Source organism: Sarcophilus harrisii, chromosome 2, assembly GCF_902635505.1.
Source record: "Sarcophilus harrisii chromosome 2, mSarHar1.11, whole genome shotgun sequence".
Taxonomy (NCBI): domain Eukaryota; kingdom Metazoa; phylum Chordata; class Mammalia; order Dasyuromorphia; family Dasyuridae; genus Sarcophilus; species Sarcophilus harrisii.
Genome location: NC_045427.1, coordinates 109227642 through 109251418, shown reverse-complemented (window position 1 = coordinate 109251418; position 23777 = coordinate 109227642). Strand labels below are relative to the sequence as shown.

General features: G+C 35.4%; 1 protein-coding gene across 3 annotated transcripts in view; it reads left to right on the top strand.

The window, feature by feature from the left end:
* SPRED2 (sprouty related EVH1 domain containing 2) overlaps positions 1-23777 on the top strand; it is a 165600-nt gene that overhangs the window by 103511 nt on the left and 38312 nt on the right. For 2 of the 3 annotated variants that reach the window (XM_003758227.4, XM_023494902.2), the window contains exon 2: positions 18727-18904. In XM_003758227.4, the coding sequence (XP_003758275.2) occupies positions 18727-18904 (178 nt within the window). Of the gene's footprint in view, positions 1-9926; positions 10247-18726; positions 18905-23777 lie in introns of those variants that run through there. The other variant, XM_023494903.2, reaches the window with a different exon arrangement.

Below are 23777 nucleotides of genomic sequence, written 5' to 3'. Positions count from 1 at the left end.
AAGATAGATTAGTTCAGAAAAAGGGTGAGGTAGGGGGAGGGGAAGAGAGTGTATACAGTTTTGGATATGCTGTGTTTAAGATGCTTATCACACATCAAGTTCAATATGTCATAGCTATGTCATAGCTGCTATCATGTTGGTCTTTTCTCCAGCTCAGTCCCCTCTCACCACAAAGTCTTATCACAGTCCTGTTTGCTATGAGACATAATCATATGCTTTAAGTTTCTCAGCAAATTATCCTCCCCAAAGGTCTCCACCCCGATGTGATCTGTGAAGTTCAACAGACTAGAAAGCATAGAAATAAAAATGGCCTCTGGTTTTTGCAGTACATAATAATATCGATATTGTGGGAAAGATGGAAAAGATGAGCTAAGCTCAGATTATTTCCAACAATTACATGTGATGGAGGTACTTTTCAAGTATCTTAAGGTGATTTCTTTAAATTTTGTATCTAGATACATTGTAAAAGGAAAAGCATATCTTAAAATACACTGTTAAAATAATTTTAAAAAGACTTTAGTATTTTTTTCTCCCCCCAAACAATACTACGAGGGAGAGGACAATTGTATTATCAAAAAAGAAATGTCATTAAAACATCCTTTTAAATGCATGTGAGTGAATAGAAGAAGCTTAAAAGGAAACCAGTGAGCAAGACAGCTTTGAATGTAACTTGAGACTTAGAAAAGCAAGTTGTGGTTTCATGTACAATCAACATTATCTGATCAATTTTGTGTATACAGAAATGTTCATTTTATTTGGTATTTAAGTTTAGAATTTACAAATATTAATTTGCAAAAATACCCTTGTGGTATCTGCTGAGTCATTTGCACCTCTAGATCTCCCCCTGTACCTAGTGAGATACCTTACACATGTTTCAGGCTGCTGTAATTTTATTGACACAGTTAATTCTTTTTTTACCATTATAGATCCTCTATACATTAGCGAGTGGTCTTGGAGAGTTACCTTGGCTGAAAAATTAATTCCATTGTAGCCAGCCTGGTGATTATCCTTTTTGAACTTGCCTAGGTTAATCCTTGGATATAGACAGAGTCATTCATTGCCTGGTAGTTAAATTTGCTAAACTATAGAACATGGAAAATTTGGAGTAGGCAACAGCTTATCAAATAAATTTAAATACAACATCTATTACTCCACTGATTTACAGGGTTAATTTCAGTGATCTCACTGGTCAGGTGGGTTTACCCCCTACCTATCTTTTATAGTAGAAACACTATAGATAAATGAATGAACCCAATTAAGTTAAACTTCCTCAACAGCTTTATTGTTCTTCTATGAGACTAAATCTAACTCTGATAGATTCATGGGATACCTTAATTTCTGAAAAGTTGCATTTTATGTACATGCAATGTTATTTATAATATAGCTTGGATATGTTGGGGATCAAATAATTCCTTTAAAGCGTAAACACATAAATCTGGACTAACATAGTTTGCCTTTAGACTGGGATTATTCCTATTTGCCCATAAGTGAGTTCTGACAAGTTCCACAGTTAAGATCAAAAGCTTGAAGAATTCCACTAAAAATTGCTGGGTTTAGATATTACTGGAGAGATTCATTTTCATATTAACCCTCATTCACAGATGCTATTATTTGAATAAAGATTGCCATTTTTTCCAGAGGTATGCAGAGGTATCTTTTAAACAATTTATTTGTTATTGTTATATTGTTAAATATAAACATTGTTATTAGTATATTGTTATTATCAAACCCAGACATGAGTTAGAGGAATGGCTGCTCCAAGCATGTGAAGACTTTCCTCACTAAAATGGACAGGTGAAAACAGTTTGTTCTATTGGCCACAATGGTGGCTCTAAGTATAGAGCACTTAAGAGTTTAGTCAGACATCAAAGGCACCAAGGTCATCCACTGCATTCCAGGCCATTGCCAGTCATCTTGATTTTTGTCTTGCTACTGGACATTGATGACTGAAAGAGAAAGTGAGGCTGATGACCTTGTGCAACTCTGCCTCAATCCAATTCACTTGTGAGTCAAGACATCACCCCGTGATGTCATTGGTCCTCTTTAAAAATGAAAACAAGATTCTGTGACCTATTTCTTCAAGATGGTACCCTCCCTGCTTTGCTAAATATCTGGAATGTTCATTTGCTAACCACCTCTCTAACATAGTACTCCAGAAACTTAGCATCTTTTACTCATTCTACACCTGCAGATATGTCCTAGTATTGTCGATACATTTTTCATGACACTAATAGACACATGGAGGCCTGGGACCTCCAAAACTCCTTTTCCTTCCCTCTTCTTCACCTTTATTGGGATCTCTTCTGTCTTTTGATTGAGGAATCAATCACAGGGGAAAAGGAAATGAAAGACCATGTAGGAGGATTCAAGACTTTTTGATGGGAGCAGAGAAAATGTTCAATTTAAGTTACATTTATTCAGTGCCTAATATGTCTACTAGATACTTGGAGTACAAAGAGAAGAGGAAAAAAAGTTAAACAATCCCTACTTTTAAGGAATTTACATTTTGTAGGAGAATTCAAATGCTAAGCTAGCCAAGCTCATTGCCAGAAAGACCCCAAATGCTAATATCCATTGGGTGAAAATAGGAAAGGTGGGTTGATTGCTAGCTTGAAAGCTAGGGAAAAAAATCAGAAATAAAGGAGCTGAAATTTAAGGACTGTAGGGATTTATCCCAACTTAAAACTATCCTCTTTTGCTGCTATGTGGAGAAGGGCCGAGCATTTCTTCATATTACCTGTTTCATTTCTCTGCATCTTTTTTTTCATAATAGTTTTTTTATTTTTCCAATTACATGTAAAGATAGTTTTTTCCTCTAATCTGATATAGATTATACATGTATAATCATCTTAAACATATTTCCATATTAGTCATGTTATGAAAGAAAAATCAAGACAAAAGGGAAAAGCCATGAGGAACAAAAGCAAACCAAAAATAGAGTTGAAAATACTAATCTTCGATCTGAATTCAGTCTCCATGATTCAAAATACCTGTAAAGATAGATTTCAACATCTCTCTAAAACCTTGAGTTCCAAATTTCTACACACACACCCCAATCCCTTACTCTAGAGGGCAAGTAATCCAACACAGGTTAAGCACATGCAATTCTTCTAAATATATTTACATATTTATCATGCTGCACAAGAAAAATCAAATCAAAAAGGAAAGAAAATGGGAAAGAAGAAAAGCAAACAAACAACAATTTTTTAAAATGTGAAAATACTATGTTGTGAGCCACATTCAGTCCCCATAATCACCCTCTCTGGATGCAGATGGCGTGTATTGCAATTGGCCTGAATCACCTCATTGTTGAAAAGAGCAAATCTATCACAGGGGATCGTCATATAATATTGCCATATACAATGATCTCCTGGTTCTGCTCAGTTCACTTAGCATCATAGTCTCTCAAGACCTTTCTGAAATCAACTTGCTAATCATTTCTTATAGAATAATATTCCATATTATTCTATTCCCTATTACCATTCCATAGTATTCTATTCCATAACATTCATATACCATAACTTAATTCAGCCATTTTCCAACTTATGGGAATCCACTCAGGTTCCAGTTCCTTACCACTACAAAAAGGACTGCCACAAACATTTTTGCACATATGGGTCCTTTTTCCTCTTTCCCGATCTCTTTGGGATTTAGTAACACTGTTGGCTCAAAGGATAGACACAGTTTTATAGCCCTTTGGACTAGCTTCTAATTGCTCTCTAGAATGACTGGATCAGTTCACAACTCCACCAAAGCATTAGCGACACCTATCTGCCATCTTGGCTTTGCCTCCTGCTTCTCTCTTTAAATTTTCCCCAGTAACAATGTCATCCATCTCTATGGTTTCAATATTCCCTCTGTGCAGATGGCTCCCCAATCTATAAAATGCCATTTAGAATTTTTCACCTGGATGTTCTTTGGACACAGATAACTATATATATGTATATGTGTATGTATGTGTGTTTGTGTGTAAACCCCAAACTGAATGTATCACCTTCCTGCCAAAATTTGACCCTCTTCCTAGGTTCCCCATTTTGATCCAAATCTTTTAAAATTCCTTTTCGTGCCTTTATCCAACCAGTTGTCAGGTCTTGATGATGCTGTCACCATAGTATGTTCCATATATATCTATTTCAAATTCTCATTGCCATTATCCTAGCTCCAAGATGGTGATTGTAATAGCTTCTTTATTATTCTTTCCCGTAGTCTCTCCCCCTCTTCATTTCATCCTTCATCTAACCACTGCTCTGTTTTAATTGCATCATTGTTCTATTCAAAAACTTGTAATGGCTCCCCACTGCTTCCAGGATACATTTGATTTTTCAAACCAAGCTTCAACTTTTCAGTCCTCCCTATATGAACCTCTTCTCTAAACTGTCTATACTTTAGCTAAAGTAATTTCTCAGGCCATTCTGTTTGACTCCTTCAGTTTACAGAATTGATCGTAAATATGTAAATCACACAGGACCTAGAGTTTGAAGGGACTTTGAGTGATTATCAATAGGAAGGAGTTGCAAAAGTGTATTTTGTCTTGGTTTAAGGAAAAAATTTCTGCTAGAGCTATCCCAGCATAAAACAGGCTGCTTGGGAAGGTGGTTTGACAGCTAGGTCACACAGTAGATAAAGGTTACAGAAAGTCCTGGGTTTGAATATGGCCTCAGACATTTACTAGTGTAGTGACTCTGGGTAAACATTTAATCTTTCTTTGCCTCAGTTTCCTCATCTGTAAAATGGTAATAATAACAGCATCTCCATCCCTGGGCTGTTGGAAAGATGATATTTGTAAAGTACTTTGCAAAACATAAAATGCTCTATAAATCCTAGCTACTGATAAAGAAGATGATGAAGATTTACCCTTCATGAGGTGAACAAAGTCTGGACAGTTCCGTGGTTATATGATAGAGGAGATTCAATGGCTCCTGCAGTTTAGGTCCCTGCACCTTAGATTTTGTAATACTTAGACAAGTCAGTTCTTTCATTTTTCAGATGAAAAATCTGAAGCCCAGAGTTTCTGATTTTGTCTCATCAGCCTCTGAAATTGTAAGTACCTTAAGATGTCAGTGCTGTTTTTCACGTTCCCTAGTTTCTAGCAGATAGTACCTTGCAGTGCTGAATTATTTAAAACATACATATCTACGAGATTGGATAAGATGATTAAATGGACATTTGAGAAACTTAATCAACTTTGAATTTTCAGTATATTTAGCCTCAAGTTAAAAATACAGGCAAGGCCCTCCCTAGGAATACTTGGCTTTGAATTACTTAAACTATAGCCACTTCTAACAAACCTGAGGAACTGTTGCTGCCTAGAAGTTAAGCCAGTGCAGGTCACCTTCTGGACTAGAGAGCTTTTAAGCCTTTTTGCCTGATGGCAGATTTGAACCCTGATGGACCTCTTCCCAAGAAAGTAGTTGAACCTACAAGTCTAGCATAGCCTAGGATGCTCCTTCTTTCTCCACTTCCACCCTCCTTGGGAGCCATGTTCTACCTCCCTCTTGACTCCCACCTTCATTAGAGTGTAGCTTGAGAGGGGCCCAGTTAAGTCTTTAGTTAGGACCCCCTTTTCTGGGATTCTGCTTAGGCAAGAATGTCTTCCACCTACTTCCAATTAGAATTTGGAATTCAGAAGAACAACATTCTAAGTGGAGGTTGGTCTCTGTTACTAGAGTGCAGTGGTTCAGCTGTCCTATGGGTTAATAAATAAGCTTTTGTGGGCCAGCCTTGCAATTTAATCTTGTTTTTTGGTTTTTTTTTTTTTCCTATGGAAAAGTGCATTCTGAGTTCCCAAAAAACTGCTTAACAAATGAACTTTTGGAGCATGTCCCATTTGTAATTTGGGGGCAGGTAATCTTGAGGACCGTGGAGTCTTCAAGAATTTGCACATGCATGCAATCTGCTTTGTATCTTCCTTGGGAAGGAGGAGTTTTAACAACTTAATAAAGTTCACCCTTTTTCAAAAATTGCTTTTTAAGTAGTTTTGAGAACTGAATGGGAAAAGATATCTTCTCTCCCTCCTCCCCTCCCTTCATGTGACTAACTCTTAAAACAGATGGGAAAAAAATAGTTTGGGGGAGAGTTTGCCTCAATTCTGCTGAACTTGTTCAGTGGTGGATTGAGTTTGGATTTGTCTTTTATTTGGAGAGCCCTAGCAGTGTAGCCTTGGAGAATCTCAGATTTGTCGATTGACTACACAGTGGGGTTGTTATCAGGTGAGAAATGTAAACCCAGATAGGTGAATTGACTGAGAAAATTTTATGCACAATTACTAGCAGTTTGCTAAATTCTTTAGAGAAAACAGGATTCCTTGTTAGTGTATGTGTATACACCTGTCTATATGTGTACATGTGTATATACATATGTGTGTACACACTCTCTCTCATGCTTTTCCTGAGTACCCAATCCTCACCTTCATTTCCCTCCTCTCACTTTTCTCATCCTGTCCTCTGCATTGACAATGATGACTGAATTATGTCACAGCACCTATGCCAAGTGGTATTTGTGAACTTTTTTTGTGCTTTCAAAATTATTTCAACTTCTCTAACACATAATTTTTTTTCCAGTTCTTTGTGGAATGTATTGGATTTGCTAAGCCTCTAAAATATCATGGTAAATTTCTTGAAACTGTGTGATGATGTCCATTAGTTCATCCTTTATTCACATATTAATTTAATAAGCATTTATTTAATAATTTTCATTTAGATGATAATGCTATGATGAGCACCAACCATGTGCAATGTACTTTAGGGGTTATAAAAATGAATATAGTATGCACAGATAACTATTAACAGAGGAAGAAGAAAGCACATTTATGTAGTGTTTTGTTCTCAAAAGTAATATGACATATAACTTAATGAATCTACAAGTATTTATTAAGTACTTGTTCTGTACTGTATGCTGGAGATGATAATGTAAGGTGACCTGATCTCATCTCAGAGAGGTTGCATTCTACTGGGGATATGCAACACATATTCGTGAGTCGTATTCGGGACATTTCTAAGTAATTCCAGATACTGTGAGCAGTTATTGGGGCAATAACTTTTGTCACTATAGCAATGGTAATAGAGTTAAGGGATTTCTTAGGCTCTTGATGTACCAGGCACTATAATAAGTGCAAGGGATACAAGTAGAAGCAAACAAGAGAGAATCTGTTTTCAAAGAGTTCACATTGTAGTGGGAAAAGACAACAAATAAATGGGAGGTCAATGGATAGGGAACAGTAAGTGTCTGGCAAGCAGTGATTTGGTAAAAAGGCCTGTGTTTATGCAAGGTAAGACAAAAGCCTCCTTGCCAGAGCTGAGGCACTCAGTGATAAATTGCAGGTTAATCCTGGAGAGGAGATGGGGGTGATGGTCCAAGGAGATAGGGCATATTAGGGAGCAGACTTGATGATTATTGTGGAAGTAGAATGTATAGGTGGGGAGGAGTGTTCTGCTTGTGAATAGATAGATCAGAGGACATGATAGCATGCCCATGCTGACCATATTCTGATGTCCTAGCAGATACCTGAATAGGATGAGAATTAATCTACTAGCCTTCCAACCAGGGAGCTCTGCAAATCTCAGAACTTCAGGGGATTAAAATTCTTCTTATGGACAATGCCATTGTGTTTTTTATTTTATTTTTTACTTTATTGTGGGCACTCCCTCCATAAAATGTGGACTGTTTGACTAGGGTCACCCAATACAAGAATGACCCATGTGACAATGGTTTTGCAGATGTATTTTACAGGACAGCACTACACATTGATGTCATAGCTGTTTTTGAAAGCTCATTCACAGAAGGGAAAGTGAAAACCAGTGATCCCCATATAACTTCAATTAACGGTGGACTAACATTGTTTTTCTTAAGGAGGTCCAAGTTGAAGGGACTGCATCTCCCAGGTAGATGAGACATCTTACTTTACTGAATAGCACTGACACTTCCATGTTTTTACTTTACAATAGGCAAGTGGGTAGCACAGTGGATAGAGCTCTGGACCTGGAATCAGAAAGACTCGGTCCACATCTGACTTCTTAGATACTCACTGGCTATGTGAACCTGGTCAAGCCACTTAACCTTAGTTTCCTCATTTGTAAATAATAACAGTACTTCTTTTAAAGAGTTGTTGTGAGGATCAAGTAAGATAATATTTGTCTGGCAAATCTATCTGGGGAGTTAAACTTGGTTCGTTTTTTTTTAATTGAGCTTTTTATTTTCAAAATATATACATGGATACTTTTTGACATTCACCCTTATGAAATAGTGTTCTAATTTTTTTCTCCCTCGTCAGCAAATGATCCAATATATTTTTTAATTTGGTTCTAAGCATACATATTTCTACTGATGAAAAAGTTGAAGGGTTTGGGAAATGAGGAGAGTAGAATCCTTTTGAAGACAATTGCTGTTGCAATGTAAGCTTCACCTCTCTTTGCATGGAGAACAATGCTTGGGGATGGTGCCAGATATATAAGAAATTCTTAAACAGTGTTTTTTGATTGGTGCATAGCAGTCACCTATGTAAAAATTAAGACCTGAAGGGCACAACTTTAACCAGACTGGTCAAATAGCTTGCTTAAGATCCCCTACCTAGTTTGTGGGAGAGCAGATTCAGACTTAGTTCCTCCAGTGCAGTACACTTTGCCACAATGCTTCTGAAGCAACTACACCCCATTATAAAAAATGCTAAGATTAGAAGCTGAATTTCTGTTCTTTTGTGGATTCTTTAGGGGTAGCCTCCTTTGATTTCTGAAAGCTATCGCCACCAGCTCTTACAAAAAATACCAAGTGATTAATTTCAATTAAAGTGCACATTGCTTACTATGGGGTTGAGATTTACCCATCTTTCTAAGAAAATAGGATTATTTTTCACCTCATTTAAAAGAAAAAGCTGAGAAAATCAATTGCTTGATGTTTGAGGAAAGCAGTGTTTTTTAAAAAGCTAGCATTGAGGGAGTGTCCCTATTAATGCCACTTCAGCATTTAGAGCTGAAGGGGATTCTGCGATCTTTTGTTTGAAGTTTTTAAAAATATGTTTTCTTTTTTCCTAATTACATGCTAAAAACAACTTAATTTTTTTTAAATTTTGTGTTATATGACCAAAAGGTTGAACATCCAGTTTTTTTCCAGGATCCCTTTGATCCATCAGTGTGGGTCTATATACCAAAGAGATCATAAAAAAGAGAAAAGGTCTCACATGTGTAAAAATGTTTGTAGCAGCTCTTTTTATAGTGGCAAGGAACTGGAAACTGAATGGATTCCTATCAGTTGGGGAATGGCTGAATAATATGAATGTAATGGAATATTATTTTACAAGAAATGATGATTGGGCTGATTTCAGAAAGGCCTGGAGAGACTCACATGAACTGATGCTAAGTGAAGTAAGCAGGACCAAGAGAACATTGCATACAGCAACAAGATTATATCATGGTCCATTGTGATGGACATGGCTCTTTTCAGCATTGAGGTGATTTAAGGCAATTTCAACAGACTTGTAATGGAAAGAGCCATCTGCATTTAGTGAGGGAACAATGGAGACTGAATGTGAATCATAGTATTTTCACCCTTGTTGTTATTTGCTTGTATTTTTTTCCTTATCATGTTTTTCCCCCTTTTGATCTGTTTTTTCTTGAATATAGCATGACAAATGGAGATATATGTTTAGAAGAATTGCACATGTTGAACCTGTGTTGGATTGCTTGCTGTGTAGGGGGAAGAGAGGGAGAAAAATTAGTGATACAAGGTTTCGCAAGAGTGGATGTTGAAAACTCTTTGAACTTATTTTGAAAAATAAAAAAGTTATTTTTTTAAATAAGGGAATTGGGTGGGAGGAAGGGAGAGAATTTGGAACTCAAAGTTTTAAAAATGAGTGTTTAAAATTGTTTTTTAAATGTAACTAGGGGAAAATAAAATACTAAATAATTGGTTTTTAAATGTCAAACAACAAAAAAAAAGTTTTGAGTTCCAAATTTCCCCACCTCCCCCTAGCAAATAAGACACATGTGCGCTAAACCCTCATATTTTACAAATGAGAAAAGTGAGGTCTAGAAAGAGGAAAGTTGATGATTTACCAAAGGTAAGATGTGTAGGGAGGCTTTTTCGGACCCAGGTCCTCTGACTCTAAAGCCTGTGTGTTCTTTCCAGTTGACCAGGATGTTGTGTATTTGAATTACCAGCTGATCAAATGATTAAAATCCCATAAACAGCGATGTTTCCATTACCTAGTGATTCTTGTGGAGTAAATCAGAGCAGAAGAAAGGGTTCTTATGAGGTGGGTTATCTTTCTTTCACTTAGTTATCCTTTGATCCTACTTCTAAAATCCATTACCCTAGTTTTCACATAAGTAGTAAAGGCAAAATCATAAACCAAAATTTGGTCTTTTGCTTCTGAGGTTTTGCTTGCCCAAACTTTTGTGTTGCATAAATTGCCTTGAAGCTCTTCCCTGGAGGGATAGTAAATTTTTGTTTTACTCAGTCTTCTTTCACCTCCTGACAAGTTTAGATTCATTAAAGTCCATAAATGTTTGTTGAGTTGAATATATTTTATTTTAATTTAATTACATTTTATTTGAATTTTTATTCTTTGTTACTTTTAGAGCTAAATGAATTGTAGTCTTTAAATGTAGCCTTATAATTTTAAAAAATTTGAAGTAGATTTCTTGAATATTTGCTAATGAACTGTTGTGATGTTAAAAGCATCTAGACACATGCCCTAATATTAGGTTTAAAGATGTTATTAATAGTTCTGTGGAGTTTGGGATTGTGATGCTAATAAAACTTCCACCCATAATTTCCAAAATTGTCTCAACAGATCCTTAAAATAACTATTTACAAGTGTAGAGAAGCCATGAGTATTTCTGTAATAGACTGCTTACTAAAAGAGAATGAAAGGAAATATATTAAGATATTATTTATTCAATTAACATTATGTCTGTAGGTTGATTTTCTATTTCGGATTTCATTCCAGAAGGTTTTTAATTATAAGCAGCAAGGGCAAGGTTTGAGGTCTGTTCTAAGAGCAGACAGAGAAATGTGTAGAATTGATGTCAAGGAGAAAGAGAAAGGTGCACATACAGAGCAATTTGCCTTGAATGAAATAATAGAATCTTCAAAAAAAAAAAAAAAAACCAGATTTGTTAGGAGAGTTTGACTTAAGATTTATATTTTTCTTTTTAAAATGTGTGTGAAAAAAATTGGTGTGTCAAGTTTAAATGTATAACTAGAAAAACAACCAGTCACGTGGTATGAAACAATATTCACTGATGAATCAATGATAGTTTTAATTGACTTATTGGTATTTCTTGGGGGGTTAGTGGAGGAAGCCAGCATATTCTATCTTGTTGAAAACTTCTGGAAAAACATAAGCAAAAGTTCCACATGATGAGATAAACATTGTTGAATCTTTATCATCTTTGGTGGCGGACATACAAACATCAGGAATATCACTGATTCATTCAAGTATTACATCAAAGAACTAAATTATTTTTTAAAAATCATTTTACCACTTAACTTAAAAGGTTTAAAAATTCGTTTTTAAAATACACATTTAATTGAGAGGGGTTAGAAATTCTTTGCCTCATTTTTTTATTTAAATAATGGGATTTTTCTTTTTCTTTTTTAGTTAAGTTGAGCTTAAAAGACATGAGTCACATTTTTCTCATTTCTCCAGGCCCTATTTGGCAGCTTACATTTTGGTTCCTCTACAAATGAGGCTTTTGCTGTACTTAGGTTACAGCTATCAGTACACATTTATTGAGCACTCATTTATATCAGTCACTATACTAGAGATACAAAAGTAAAATTGAAACACTTCCTCCCCTCAAGGTTTTTGCACTGTATCCAGGAAGGCAACATGTATAGACCCAAGTAAATACAAACTATATACCAAGGAAGTATGAGGTATGGGAAGGGAGCAGCGTGTATCTTTCCAAAATTGTCTCAACAGATCCTTAAAATAACTATTTACAAGTATAGAGAAGCCATGAATATTTCTGTAGTAGACTGTTTACTAGAAGAGAATGAAAGGAAATATTTTAAAATATTATTTATTCATTTAACATTATAGGAAGGGTACATGAACAAAACTTTGAAGGAAGATGGAGATTTCAGCATGTGGACAGTGAGGGCTTTGCTTGTGTAAAAGTATGGAGACTATTTTGTTAATGTTCACTGAGATCTATGGTTTCTTTCCCATCTGGGCAAAAAAAAAAAAGAATATTGGCTAGAGATGGGATTCAGCTTCCCAGGAAGGAGTTAGGGAGAGAGAAGGAAATTTGGTACCTACTAGGACTGGATATTTTTGTCTTACCTCAAGGAAAGCATCTGAAACCGCTCTTGTAGATGAATGTCTTCAGGGCCTACAAAATAATCTTACTAACTCCAGTAAAACAAAAGGGAATTGTTTCAGGCAAAGGTATAATCATATAATTCATTTCAAGTGCAAATAATTTCCTTTGGATTATCTCATCCTTTTAGTTCCCAAAGATGGTGGTTTGTCAATCAACAGATATTTATTAAGAGCTTAATATTGTGGGCCAGGCCAGTACTGTGCTGAGTGTTAGGGATAAAAGACTAGCACCAATGATCCTTTACCCTTAATGAGCTCACATTGTAATGGGGGAGACAAATAGGAGAGTAATTCAGCACATCCAAGATGCATATAAAGTCAGATGGAATATAAGGTGCTAGCAGCTGCCTCATGCAGAAAGAGCTGAATTTTGCAGGAAGCCCAGAAAACTGGGGGCGGGGGGGAGAAGTGAATTTAGGGTTAGGGTTAGGGCATCGGAATGTCAAGAGATGGATTGTCCTCTGTGAGTAACAACATGAAGGCCAGTCTAGCCAGATGATAGAGTATGTCAAGGGAAGAGTAAGTAAGAAGGGAAAGGCCAGGTTGTAAAGAACTTTAAAAGACTAGCAAATGATGTTCTATTTGGACCTGGAATTCAGAAGGAGTTTATTGAGTAAGAGGGCTTGGTAACATGATGAGTGCCCTAGTTTCAAGAAAATCACTCTGGCAGCTTATTGAATGATAATTTGGAATAGGGAAAGAATTGAGGTAGGGAAGAATAATTAGAAGGGACTGAGGATCTAAGTACTTGCTTGAAACCACAAAATCACACACTTGGTTTCAAATCTGATATTTATTGAAGCATCAGAGACTGACACAAAATCCAGACCTCCTAAATTCCCAAGTCAGTCCTCTGTCTGCTAGACCATACTGCCCCTAGGGGAAAACAGCGGCTAAAACTGGTATCAGTAGGGTTTCAAGTTTTTCTCACTGATTAAAATGACCCTATTATGTAGCAACAAGTGTGTGTGTGGAGATAGCTTTAGAGAGCTAAATTGCTGCTTGACGTTTGGGCTTGAATGCCTCTCTAGGATGCAACTAAGATGTTTAAAAAGCATCTCTTTCACAGGGACATCACTCTTCCCAACAATTTCAACTTGGAAAGTTGTTCTTTTATAAAGAAAGAAGGCAGATAGTTGACCTTTCTTCTGTTAAGGGGATTCCAACATTGTCTTTTTCCATTCTTAAATCCATAGTTGAGAAGCAGCCAAGAATGATGGATAGATAATCTTGGAATCAAAAAGACCCTAGCTCTGTCTCTTGATAAATACTCTGTGACTCTTAACTTTTGTAAAATGAAGCTGCTGGTTGTTAGTGAAGAAATCATCATAGGTCTGAACCCTCCCATCTCTCCATTTAAATTTTAGTTGATTTCATGATACATTAACAAAATAGTGCTTATGAATATTGTTTTGCTATTTCCCCAGTTTGTGGATTTTTTTTTAATACTTGCTCTTTCAACTTCCTTTTCTTGGCCCAGTACTCAATCAACTGCAGCATCCTTGTCTAAGAACATATTGGTAGGTAAATGAATAGGGTGAGGATTCAGACTTCAGGTTTAATGCCCTTTCCACATGATACCACAGGACTTGTTAAAGCTATGCATTTGAGTTTTTGCATCTCTCTTAATTTCTTTCTTAGCTCATGTTGTAACCAGAGGCAGGCAGGCCTTGGGAAGACCCTCGTTCCCTTTCAGTTAAAATCTGAAGCATGGGGGAAAGACAACAAATTAATCTGGTGTGGTTCTGCCACTGACTTGGTATACAATCTTAAGTAATTTAATCTTTGCCTCAGTTTCTTCAACTGTAAAAATAGAGGAATATCAATTCTATCTACTTTATAAGATTATTGTGAGGATGAAGTGAAATAATATATTGTGAAATGCTGGGGAAAGCATAAAATATTGTGTAAAGATAAAGAAGTAGTATACATTTTCAGGGGCAACCAGGTGTCGAAATAGATGGAGTGCTACATCTGAAGTCAGTAGTACTTCTCTTCCTGAGTTTGAATCTGGCCTCAGATACTTAGTAGCTATGTGAGGCTGGGCAAGTCACTTAATTCTCCTTGCCTTAGTTTCCTCATCTGTCAAATGAGCTGGAGGAAGAAATGTCAAACCACTGTCTTTGCCAAGAAAACCCCAAATGAGGCCATGTTTAAATTGGACATGTCTGAAAAAACTAAACAACCTAGAAATTCAGGAGATTTGTACTCAACATCAAAATAGAGCTAGAAAAAGCAATATTATTACAGGATGAATAATCAGGGGTACAGAGAAATCTGGGAACCCAGAGACCAGTCAACCCTGGACAAAGGACAGAAGGACAACAATCCCAACATGGGGTAAATGAAGAAAAGTGAAAGCTGCTACAATGCAGAGCCAGCTATTGTGCAGAGATAGAATTGCTTTGGAGTTCCCCATCTTTATTCTCTGATTGGAGGAGAATATCATTTCCTTGAAAGCAGGACCTAATTAAAAGCCTACCAACAAGCATATAATAAGTGCTTCATAAATGATTGTTGAATGGAATTGTAGACATGCTGCCATTTCTGATGGCAAAATCCTTTCTTAACTCATTTTCCCCTTTGTGTTCTTTCCCTCTCCTTCAGTATTTGCATCCCCTACTAGGGTAAGCTAGTTACCTAGCATAGTGCCAGACACATAGTACCTGTGTTATAAATACTTGTTTATTAATTGAGGCAGAGAAAGCTTGAGTGACTTGACAGACTTGGCTGGGGTCATAAGAAGAGTTAGAAAACATAGTTAAAACGATTTAAACAAAAAGTAACAAAACCTTGATAATTCAAGTCACTTGAACAAAATCTAAAAACTTAGTTTTGGTTAATGCCTAATAGGACCTCTGAGGAAGACCTTCCTGTAGGACATAACTTCTGGCTTCACGTGTCCCTAAAGAGCTGTAGCCCAGTAGTATGGGTTCTGCATTGTAGCAGCCTTCACTTTTCTTCATGTTGGGATTGATGTCCCTCTGTCCTTTGATTAAAGGCAAAGAAACAAAAAACCAGACGCCATTTTAGTTGACTAGACCAAGAGCTAAATTCTCGTTCATTTTCCTTCCTTGACCACTTTCCTTCCCCAATTTCCCCCACAATAACTCCACTTGTGTTTTTTAGCAGGTGTTATTTTCTTTTTTCATCCCAGAAGGAAAAATGGGGTGGGGACAAAGTCTGGGATAGAGGGAGCTCTTTCCATAGTCTACCTTTTAGTCTTCAAGTTCATTGTCATTTTTGTTCTGGGTGGGGATGAGTGACTGAAGACCTTAAATATACAGCAGATAGGAAAGTGTTGGCTGGCTGCCCTGCAGCTGGATAATCCAGACAGATATTGTTTCCTCCTCAGTTTTCAGTGCTCTCCTTTAACCCTGCTGATTTCTTTTATAGAACCAACCACATGCTTCAGTGCCTCAATTCATACTGGTCCACTTTTTTTTAGATTGGTGTATTCTTGGGGGATCAGGTGGGAGGCAAGGGTTAAGAGTAGGATAAGAGGACAGGAAGGAAGATTTTGCAAAGAGCAGAAAGTTTCAGTAGGTGATATGGAAGAAATTGACAATCCTTCCACTTGCATTTTAAAAATTAATCTCTAGTTGGTTAAAAAAAATGCTCTCTTGAAATGTTAAGTGGATTGCATGCATTTAAATTATGTAAACTTTTTTTTTCATCCTTAATCTCCTTTCTTCTTTCTACTCCCCCATTTCCTCCCCAAAATAATGTCCTAGCTGCTGAAGCCCAATAAAAGACAGGTCACGTTTGAACAAGAGGTGTGTGGGGCTTGAGTTCTGCACCTTAGTAATTTCTTGTCAAAATGAACCGGTAACACACGTATAGGATTAGGAGGGCAGTGTGGTTAACTCTGGGAAATGCCTCAGCCAGTTTGTTCTAAGTCACTGTGGGAGAGATGCCCGAGGAACACAGAAAAGTTTGTGTGTATGTAGCTCCTGTGGGTAGGGAGAAAGTAAAAGAGCATTTCTTAACATCTGCCAGCCAGAGAAGTGGTAAACAAAGCCCAGGGTCTAAGAAAAGTAATCCAGCCTCCTAAACTGGTTTTTCCTGGGCAGTTAAGGCCAGTGAGTCAAAAACCTTGTTCTTAAGTGTGAAGTATTCAGCTAATTGCTTCAGTTTTCCATGTTATTTTCCATTGGTAGAGGTAGCCTTTCTCCTAGACCATGGTAATACTATACATTTTTGTAGAAATATGCTGCCAATAATTTTTTTAAATATTAGAATGCAAATTTCAGGCTACTGTAGTTCTCAGGATTATCTACAAATAATTAGCTCCCCCCCCCCCCACTTTGTTTTGCATGTATGCATAAGGGCAGACATTCCAACTCTATGGTGGACCTTGCTCCTCATTTGATCTCTAACCACTGACAAGATTTTGAATTTTATTATTCTGCTTTCCCTTCAGTGAAATGGGGAAATAGCTTGGTCAGCAAGCTATTAGGACATTTGTGAATCTATCTTCATTAAACATTTTTTATTTATTCAAAAATAATTGAAGATAAATCATTGCAAAATTGTTGCATTATATATTTCACCTTTGATAGATGAAATGTTGCTACACTGTCCATCTTATGCAAATAGACACATCTATTTGATGGTTTTATGGAAATAATTGTTCCAAAATGTAACAAAGAATAAGAAAAGGCTGGATTTGATATGGAGGAAGCATGTTTTGGCAGGTTTTCAAAGTAACTTATTGTGAAACTAAAATTATTTAGACTAGCAAATAAAATGGTAAACAACAGGCTATGCTGTAGGCGAGATAGTTGAAGGAAAATGTTTTGTAAGCTATATAAACTGTTTTGTGATTCACTTTTGATTTGAATGTTTGTCGTCCTTGTAATCTTATACCAAAAGTAACTAGATTTCTGAAATGTTGAGAATCAGTTTCTGCAAAGTCAAATTTTAAGGGTTAAAGACCATCTGACCTTCCTTTTTAGGAAAGTCAAGCTAAATGATATAATTTATAGATGCCATATAACACATGGTATAATTATCTTTTCAGAGCTTATCCTTCAAATGGATTCATAAACAGACCCTGTGAATTGTTATCTAAACTTTTAAAATAGATCCATATGCTTTCAGATGACCATAAGATTTTAAGATGTGAATGAAGAATCATTAAAGGATTGCATTTTATGATGATTTTTAAGCAATTGTCTTTTTCTTATGACAGTGTAAAGATTTAGTAAGGAATTGTCTGCTAAGTAACATTTTCCTTTTTAAACATATTTGTATTTCTTAAATCACAAAAGTCATATACAGATTATTAAATCTAAGATTTCATCTTTTTTCCTAATTTTAGAGAGAGGAAGTCTAAGATGATAGAAGTATCATGGGGTATCCAAGCTAGGAAAGTTATGATGAGAGCCTATAGAGAAGACACAGTTATTATTTCAGTAGAAAGAGTACACAGTGGACCTTTAATTGAGAGAGACTTGGATTCAAATCCCATTTTCATTGTCCACTGACTCTGTAAACCAGGGACAAGTCACTAAAAATAGCCAACATTTATTCCTAAAGCACTGAAAGATTTTCATAGTGCTTTACAAACATTGTCTTATTTGGTCCCTGAGACTACTCTAGGTGGCAGGTATTATTATCTTGTATTTCTTCCTGAGGAAATCAAGCAGCGTCAGGGTGTAATAGCTAGTTAGTCACTGAGGTAGGATTTTAATCTTATCTTCCTGACTCCCAAGACCAGTATCACATAGCCATCTGCCCCTAACTTTTCTGAACCTCTCTGTAAAATGGGAATGATAATAACTGTAATGATAACTTTACAGGATTGTTCTGAGAATCCAATGGCAAAATGCATATTTAATTTCTCTTTTTATACCTTTGAAAACTATGTAAATATCCATTGTTATTAAAAGCAATATAATTATGGAATGTTTTATTCAGGCTTAAAAAAGGAAAAGTATTCTGGATTTCAGTTGTTATAGCTGTCATTTAAATACTTTAAGGTTTAAAAAGTGCTTTATATAAATCATCTCATTTGATCCTTATTATCACCCTAAGAGGATGTTGCTACAGGTATTATACCTATTTTATAACTAAGACTGGAGCTGAGAAGTCAGATGACTTGCCTATGATTTCAACTAGTAAGTGTCAGAGACAGGATTCGGATCTCTGTTTCTTCCATAATGTCTACTATATGCCAGACTACCTTTCCATAGAAGATAATACTTAGCCTTGATTTTGTGAGCCCTAGCTTTAGTGCTTAAGTCTTTTTTGGGATGTTGGTTGGTTGGCTTACTGAAAGAGTTTCTTTTAAAAAATAAAAAAAAAGAAAGAAACCAGAAAGTTTCTTATATGGAACAGATAGGAGACAAAACTGACAAATAATTTCTTTTACCAAGTTGTTTTTGTTGTTGTCGTTTTAGTGACAGCTATATTGTTCGTGTCAAAGCTGTGGTTATGACCCGAGATGACTCCAGTGGGGGATGGTTACCTCAAGAAGGAGGTGGGATCAGTCGAGTTGGTGTCTGCAAGGTCATGCACCCAGAAGGGAATGGAAGAAGTGGTTTTCTCATCCATGGGGAACGGCAGAAAGACAAACTGGTAAGTACATATATAAGACTTGTGGATTAAGTCACTGACAGTTTATTTTTTTTTTTCTTGAAGATAAATTTAAAAAAAAAAACTTTTCTCTCCAATCCCCTCCTTCCCATTCATGTTTATTTTTTTTTTTTATTTCCAATTCTTGGGAGAAAAGTTTCAGAAGGTAGACTCTGCAGCCAAACCAGATTACATAATAAGACCTTTGTTTCAAATAAAGGCTTCTTCATCCCCATACCTTCGTCTGAGGGTACTTCACTTTTTTCATGCTTTGGATCCCTTGGGAAGTCTGGTAAAAAACCAATTTACCTTTTCTCAGAATGTTTGTGAATGCATAAAATAAAATTCTTAAGATTACAAAGAAAGCCAATTATATTTAAATATGATTATCTCAAAATAAGTTCACATATCCCAGGCTAAGAACCTTTGCCTTAGCCCAAAAAGTAGCTTTAGTTATAACTGAACTGCTTTTTTCAGTCGATGCCAAGTTTTGAAATGTCTAGGTTGTTCTCCCCAACCCCCACCAGATTTAGAACTTCTGCCATCTTAGTGGAATTACGGAAACCATCCATTCATGGATCAGACCTTCCAGCACTGACAAAATCAGTCACATTGTATGGCCCAGTGGCAGTGAGAGCTTTGAAAGCTAATGCATTATTCAGAGTGAACTATTCCTGAGTTGGATTGGTAGAGTTAAAATGTGGGGGCAGGTTGTCTCCTGGCATACTATTCCTTCCAAGTAGATGTTTACCTAAAAGACAGTGTAGCTTTTATTGCACAAAATTAATGAATAAAACATGTTTTGGAGGGAAAAAAGCAGTAACAGGAAAATTAGCCAAATCAACCTTCTATTGGCATCTGCTTCCTCCCATGATTCTTTGAAAAAGGTACTTTGGTGTTATAGAAACTAAAAATATATTGAATGCTAAAATCTACTTTAAATTAGCAATAATGTTTATGAAAAAGCTATGAAGTTCTCCTAGGCAGCTTTAAACTCTTCATGTTTGTTGCCCATATTATGTACTGGAAATTTACTTCAGAAGCCAGAAGAGATTCAAAATATTCAACATATTCTCAATTAATGCTAAGGAAGTATATGTAATATGCATAATAAGTGTATATAATATGAGTAGGTTAACATTATTCTGAGAATATTAACATTTGTATTCTTGATCATTGTTTATGTTAAATTTGCCACCTGAATGTTCCTTTGCAGTCATTTTTCCTTTTTTTTTTTTTTTAAAGCAGTTAGGAGAGAGACAATTGTAGCTAAAGTCAAAAAATTTATACTTTGACAGTTCTAAAGCTTTTGTTAATAAGTATTGAGTGCCAGTATCCTTTGCTTCAAGTAATGGTTCTATTACTGAAACAGTCATTATGCATAAATTGAATTTTTGTAAATGGAAACCTATTTGGGGAGATTTAAAAGAATTAGTTAAGAGGGATAATTAGTAAAGAAATTGTTTACCTCCAAATTTTTAAAACTTACTTTAAAACTTCAGTTTCTCACATAAATTAATTTAAACTAAAAAAAGTGTTGTGTATATGTGCTAAAGCAGTACAACAAAGGTGCTCAATAAAACCTGGCACTGGCTGCCATTTTACGTTAACTTGATAGTTAGTCACTTAGTTTTTTTTATTTAAACTGTTGGGATTTTTTAGAGTTAATTGTACAAAAGGTATTTCTTTCCCATTCACCCAACAAGCTTATGCATAGAGTTCTATTGTTGATTCTGGGAAAGTTTCCATGTGCCAAAAGCTGCTTTTCTGGAGCCTGAAGGGATGGGGACAAGAGCTTCAAAACTGTGACACATACACATTTCAGTTGAGATACTTGCTGAGCATCTACTAAGTGCAAGGCACTGTGACAGATAATTTTTAATGCAGAAGAATGCATGGCACCTGCTTAAGTTTGATGCAAACTTTGTGAGGTATCAAGAGAAACTGATGGGGATTGAGGGAGGTGGTTATTGATTTAAACTTTAAAGAATGGATAGATAGAAGAAGAAAGGGAATGCCAACAAAGAACAGAACATGAACAAATTTGGGGAACCATTAGCACATAATAAGCATAATAACCAGGTTTTCTTAATCATTGTTATTATTGTAGTTATTATCATTATATTAGTCTCAATTTCTTAAGATGATTTTTTTTTCTTTTCTTCAAAGGAAAAATTGTTGCTTGTTGTGGTGACTATTTTTTTTCTTTCTAGTCACTTTATTTAGATGACCAATTTTAGCTTAAATTTTCCTAGGAGAATTGACTTTTGGGTTGAATCTAAGCATGGAAAATTTTAGCCAGAGGATCACTGAAATTATGGAGAAAGTGAAGAGTTTTAGTAAAGTTTTTTTTTTTTTTTAAACTTCATTTAAAAGCTTTTGCAAATTTTTAAATTGCAAACATTTGTGACAGTAAAATCCCTGATCTGGACTTCTCTAATTCTAAATTTATTTATCATTCAGATACAGGCTGGTCCGGACTAACGTTGTTTCCCTTTGCACTCACTATTCCAGACCAAGCAAATCTCTTTGCAAATAGCAGGCACTCAAGAAAAATATTTGCTGATTTGAGATTTTTAAAAAGCTTTATTAGGCAATTAAAAAAATAGTAAACATTAACCAGCAGAGAGAGGGCTAGTCTTGGAATTAGAAAGAAGCCCTGCCTTTGATACACATAATAGCTCTATAATAAGGGTAAGTCTAGACCTCTCAGTTTCTCAGTGAAACATAGTCTTAAGACTATGAATTATATAGTTCTTGAACTGTATCAGTGAAAGGCATTTCTTTATATCATCAGTGATAATAATAAAAATAGCATATTTATAGTACTTTAAAGTTTTCAGAGTGCTTTGCACTTATCCGATTTGGTAAAAATGATGAAAATCACCTTTTCCCAAAAAAAAAATCAATCTTAGAATTTGTTTATTAATAAGTTATGGAAATAAGCTGTTTTGATTATATATAATGTATAGAATAGAAAGTTAGTACACAAGATTAACTCAGATCCCAGGAATCTCAACTCAGCCACTGCCACTAGTTGCATGACCTTATACAAGCTACTATGCTTTTCTCATCAGTGGTGTAAGGAGGCTAGACTAATTTCTTTGAAAAATTTCTTTCAGCCCATATCTGTGATTAATTATGCTGGGTTTTTTATGCATTAAAATTAGCACCAAAAAAAATTTAGTGAGGACTTCTATTTGACATATTGCCTATTATCTTCTTTGTAATTATCAATTTTATGGACCCCTTCCACTCCTGAAGTCTTAAAATAACGTGGCTCTACTTATTTTAAAAATTTTGATAGCTTATTCTTTACATTAAATTCAGACCAAATTTTACCTCTTCCCCTAGTTCATCTAATTAATTATTTAGTTTTTTGTGAATATGATCAATGTAACATTGAGATTAAGCAATTGAGCAAAATCTTCATAGTATTCAGAATATCAAATAAAACAATATCATTTTGAAAGAAAGAATATTTTGAGATAAACAACAAAAGAGAAATTTTCTTTTACCTACTTAAAATGGTACTTTATTCAAACAACTTTAAAATATTATCATTTGTTTAATCAGAACATATTTAATTAGTATATCCTATGTGCTGAGCATCATGCTAAATAGTAGAATGTAAATTAAGATTTAGAAATGGCCCATCTTCCAAGAGCTCACCTACTTAGGGATACAAAAGGGACACAAAATATACATGAAATAATTATAAAATAAGATGTGATAGCTTTTAAGTAAGTCTTAGTTGTGTGGTATAGCCAAAATAATGAAACAGCTAGAAGTATCATGGAGAGCATGTCAGATTTGGCATCAGCAGACCCAGGTTAAAAATTTCATCTCTTTTCTCACTACCTGTATGACATTAGTCAATACACTTAATCTTTCTAGATCTCCATTTCTTTGTCAATAAAACAAATAGTTTGGACAAGGTGGTATGAAGGCACTTCCAGTCTCAAATTTGTAATCCTATTTAGTTCTTAAGGAAATTAAAATCAATGAAGACTAGACTAGTTAGGAAAGGGTTTCATTAAGGAGATGGTCTTGAACTGAATCTTGAAAATTGGATAGGATTTGAAGAGGAGACCATATTATCATCAGCTGGCCCAGAATAAGGAGTGAGCTTGATGTATTTGTGGGATTTTGTATCCATCCTGATTCATTATGATAATTTTTTAGCTTTCAAAACATTTCACATTCATGACCTTATTGATCTAGACAGCAATTGGATAATTATCCCTGTTTTAGGTGAGTAAATAGTTTCAGAGAGGTTCAGTGATTTACCCTAGTTACATGACTAGTAAGAGACTACAAAAAGCCTAGTTCTTTTATCTATTGTACCATTTTTAGAACAAGAGAAAGAATGACAAGATATAGTCATATTCAAGGAAGATGAGTCTGTCATAGATAGGAAAGGGATGGCTACTAGAATCAGGAATATTATTTAGAAAGCTGTTTACTTCAGCAAAAAAGTAACAAGAGTCTGAACTAGAAATTGTCAATGAGAATGGAAAGGAAGAGTTATAAAAGGTATTTCAAAGAAAATGTTGATAGATCCTGATGAATACCTGGATATAGGAGAATAAAGGAGACCTCCCAAGTTTGAACCTAGGTAGCAGAAAAAAAGAATAGTATAAAAAATGCAGAGACTGAAAACAAGTTAAATCCATTTTTAAATATTTGGAATTTGACCACGGCACCCAATCAATAAGTAGTTGTATCTGAAGAAAGAACAAGTTTTAAAGGTTGGGGTGGAATCATTACTGGAGAGATGATAACTAAAACCTTGAGACTAGATAAACAGAACAATCATTTAGAAAATAGGGAAAAGATAAGAATTTATGAAGTTGAGTAGGAGCATATAGAGAAC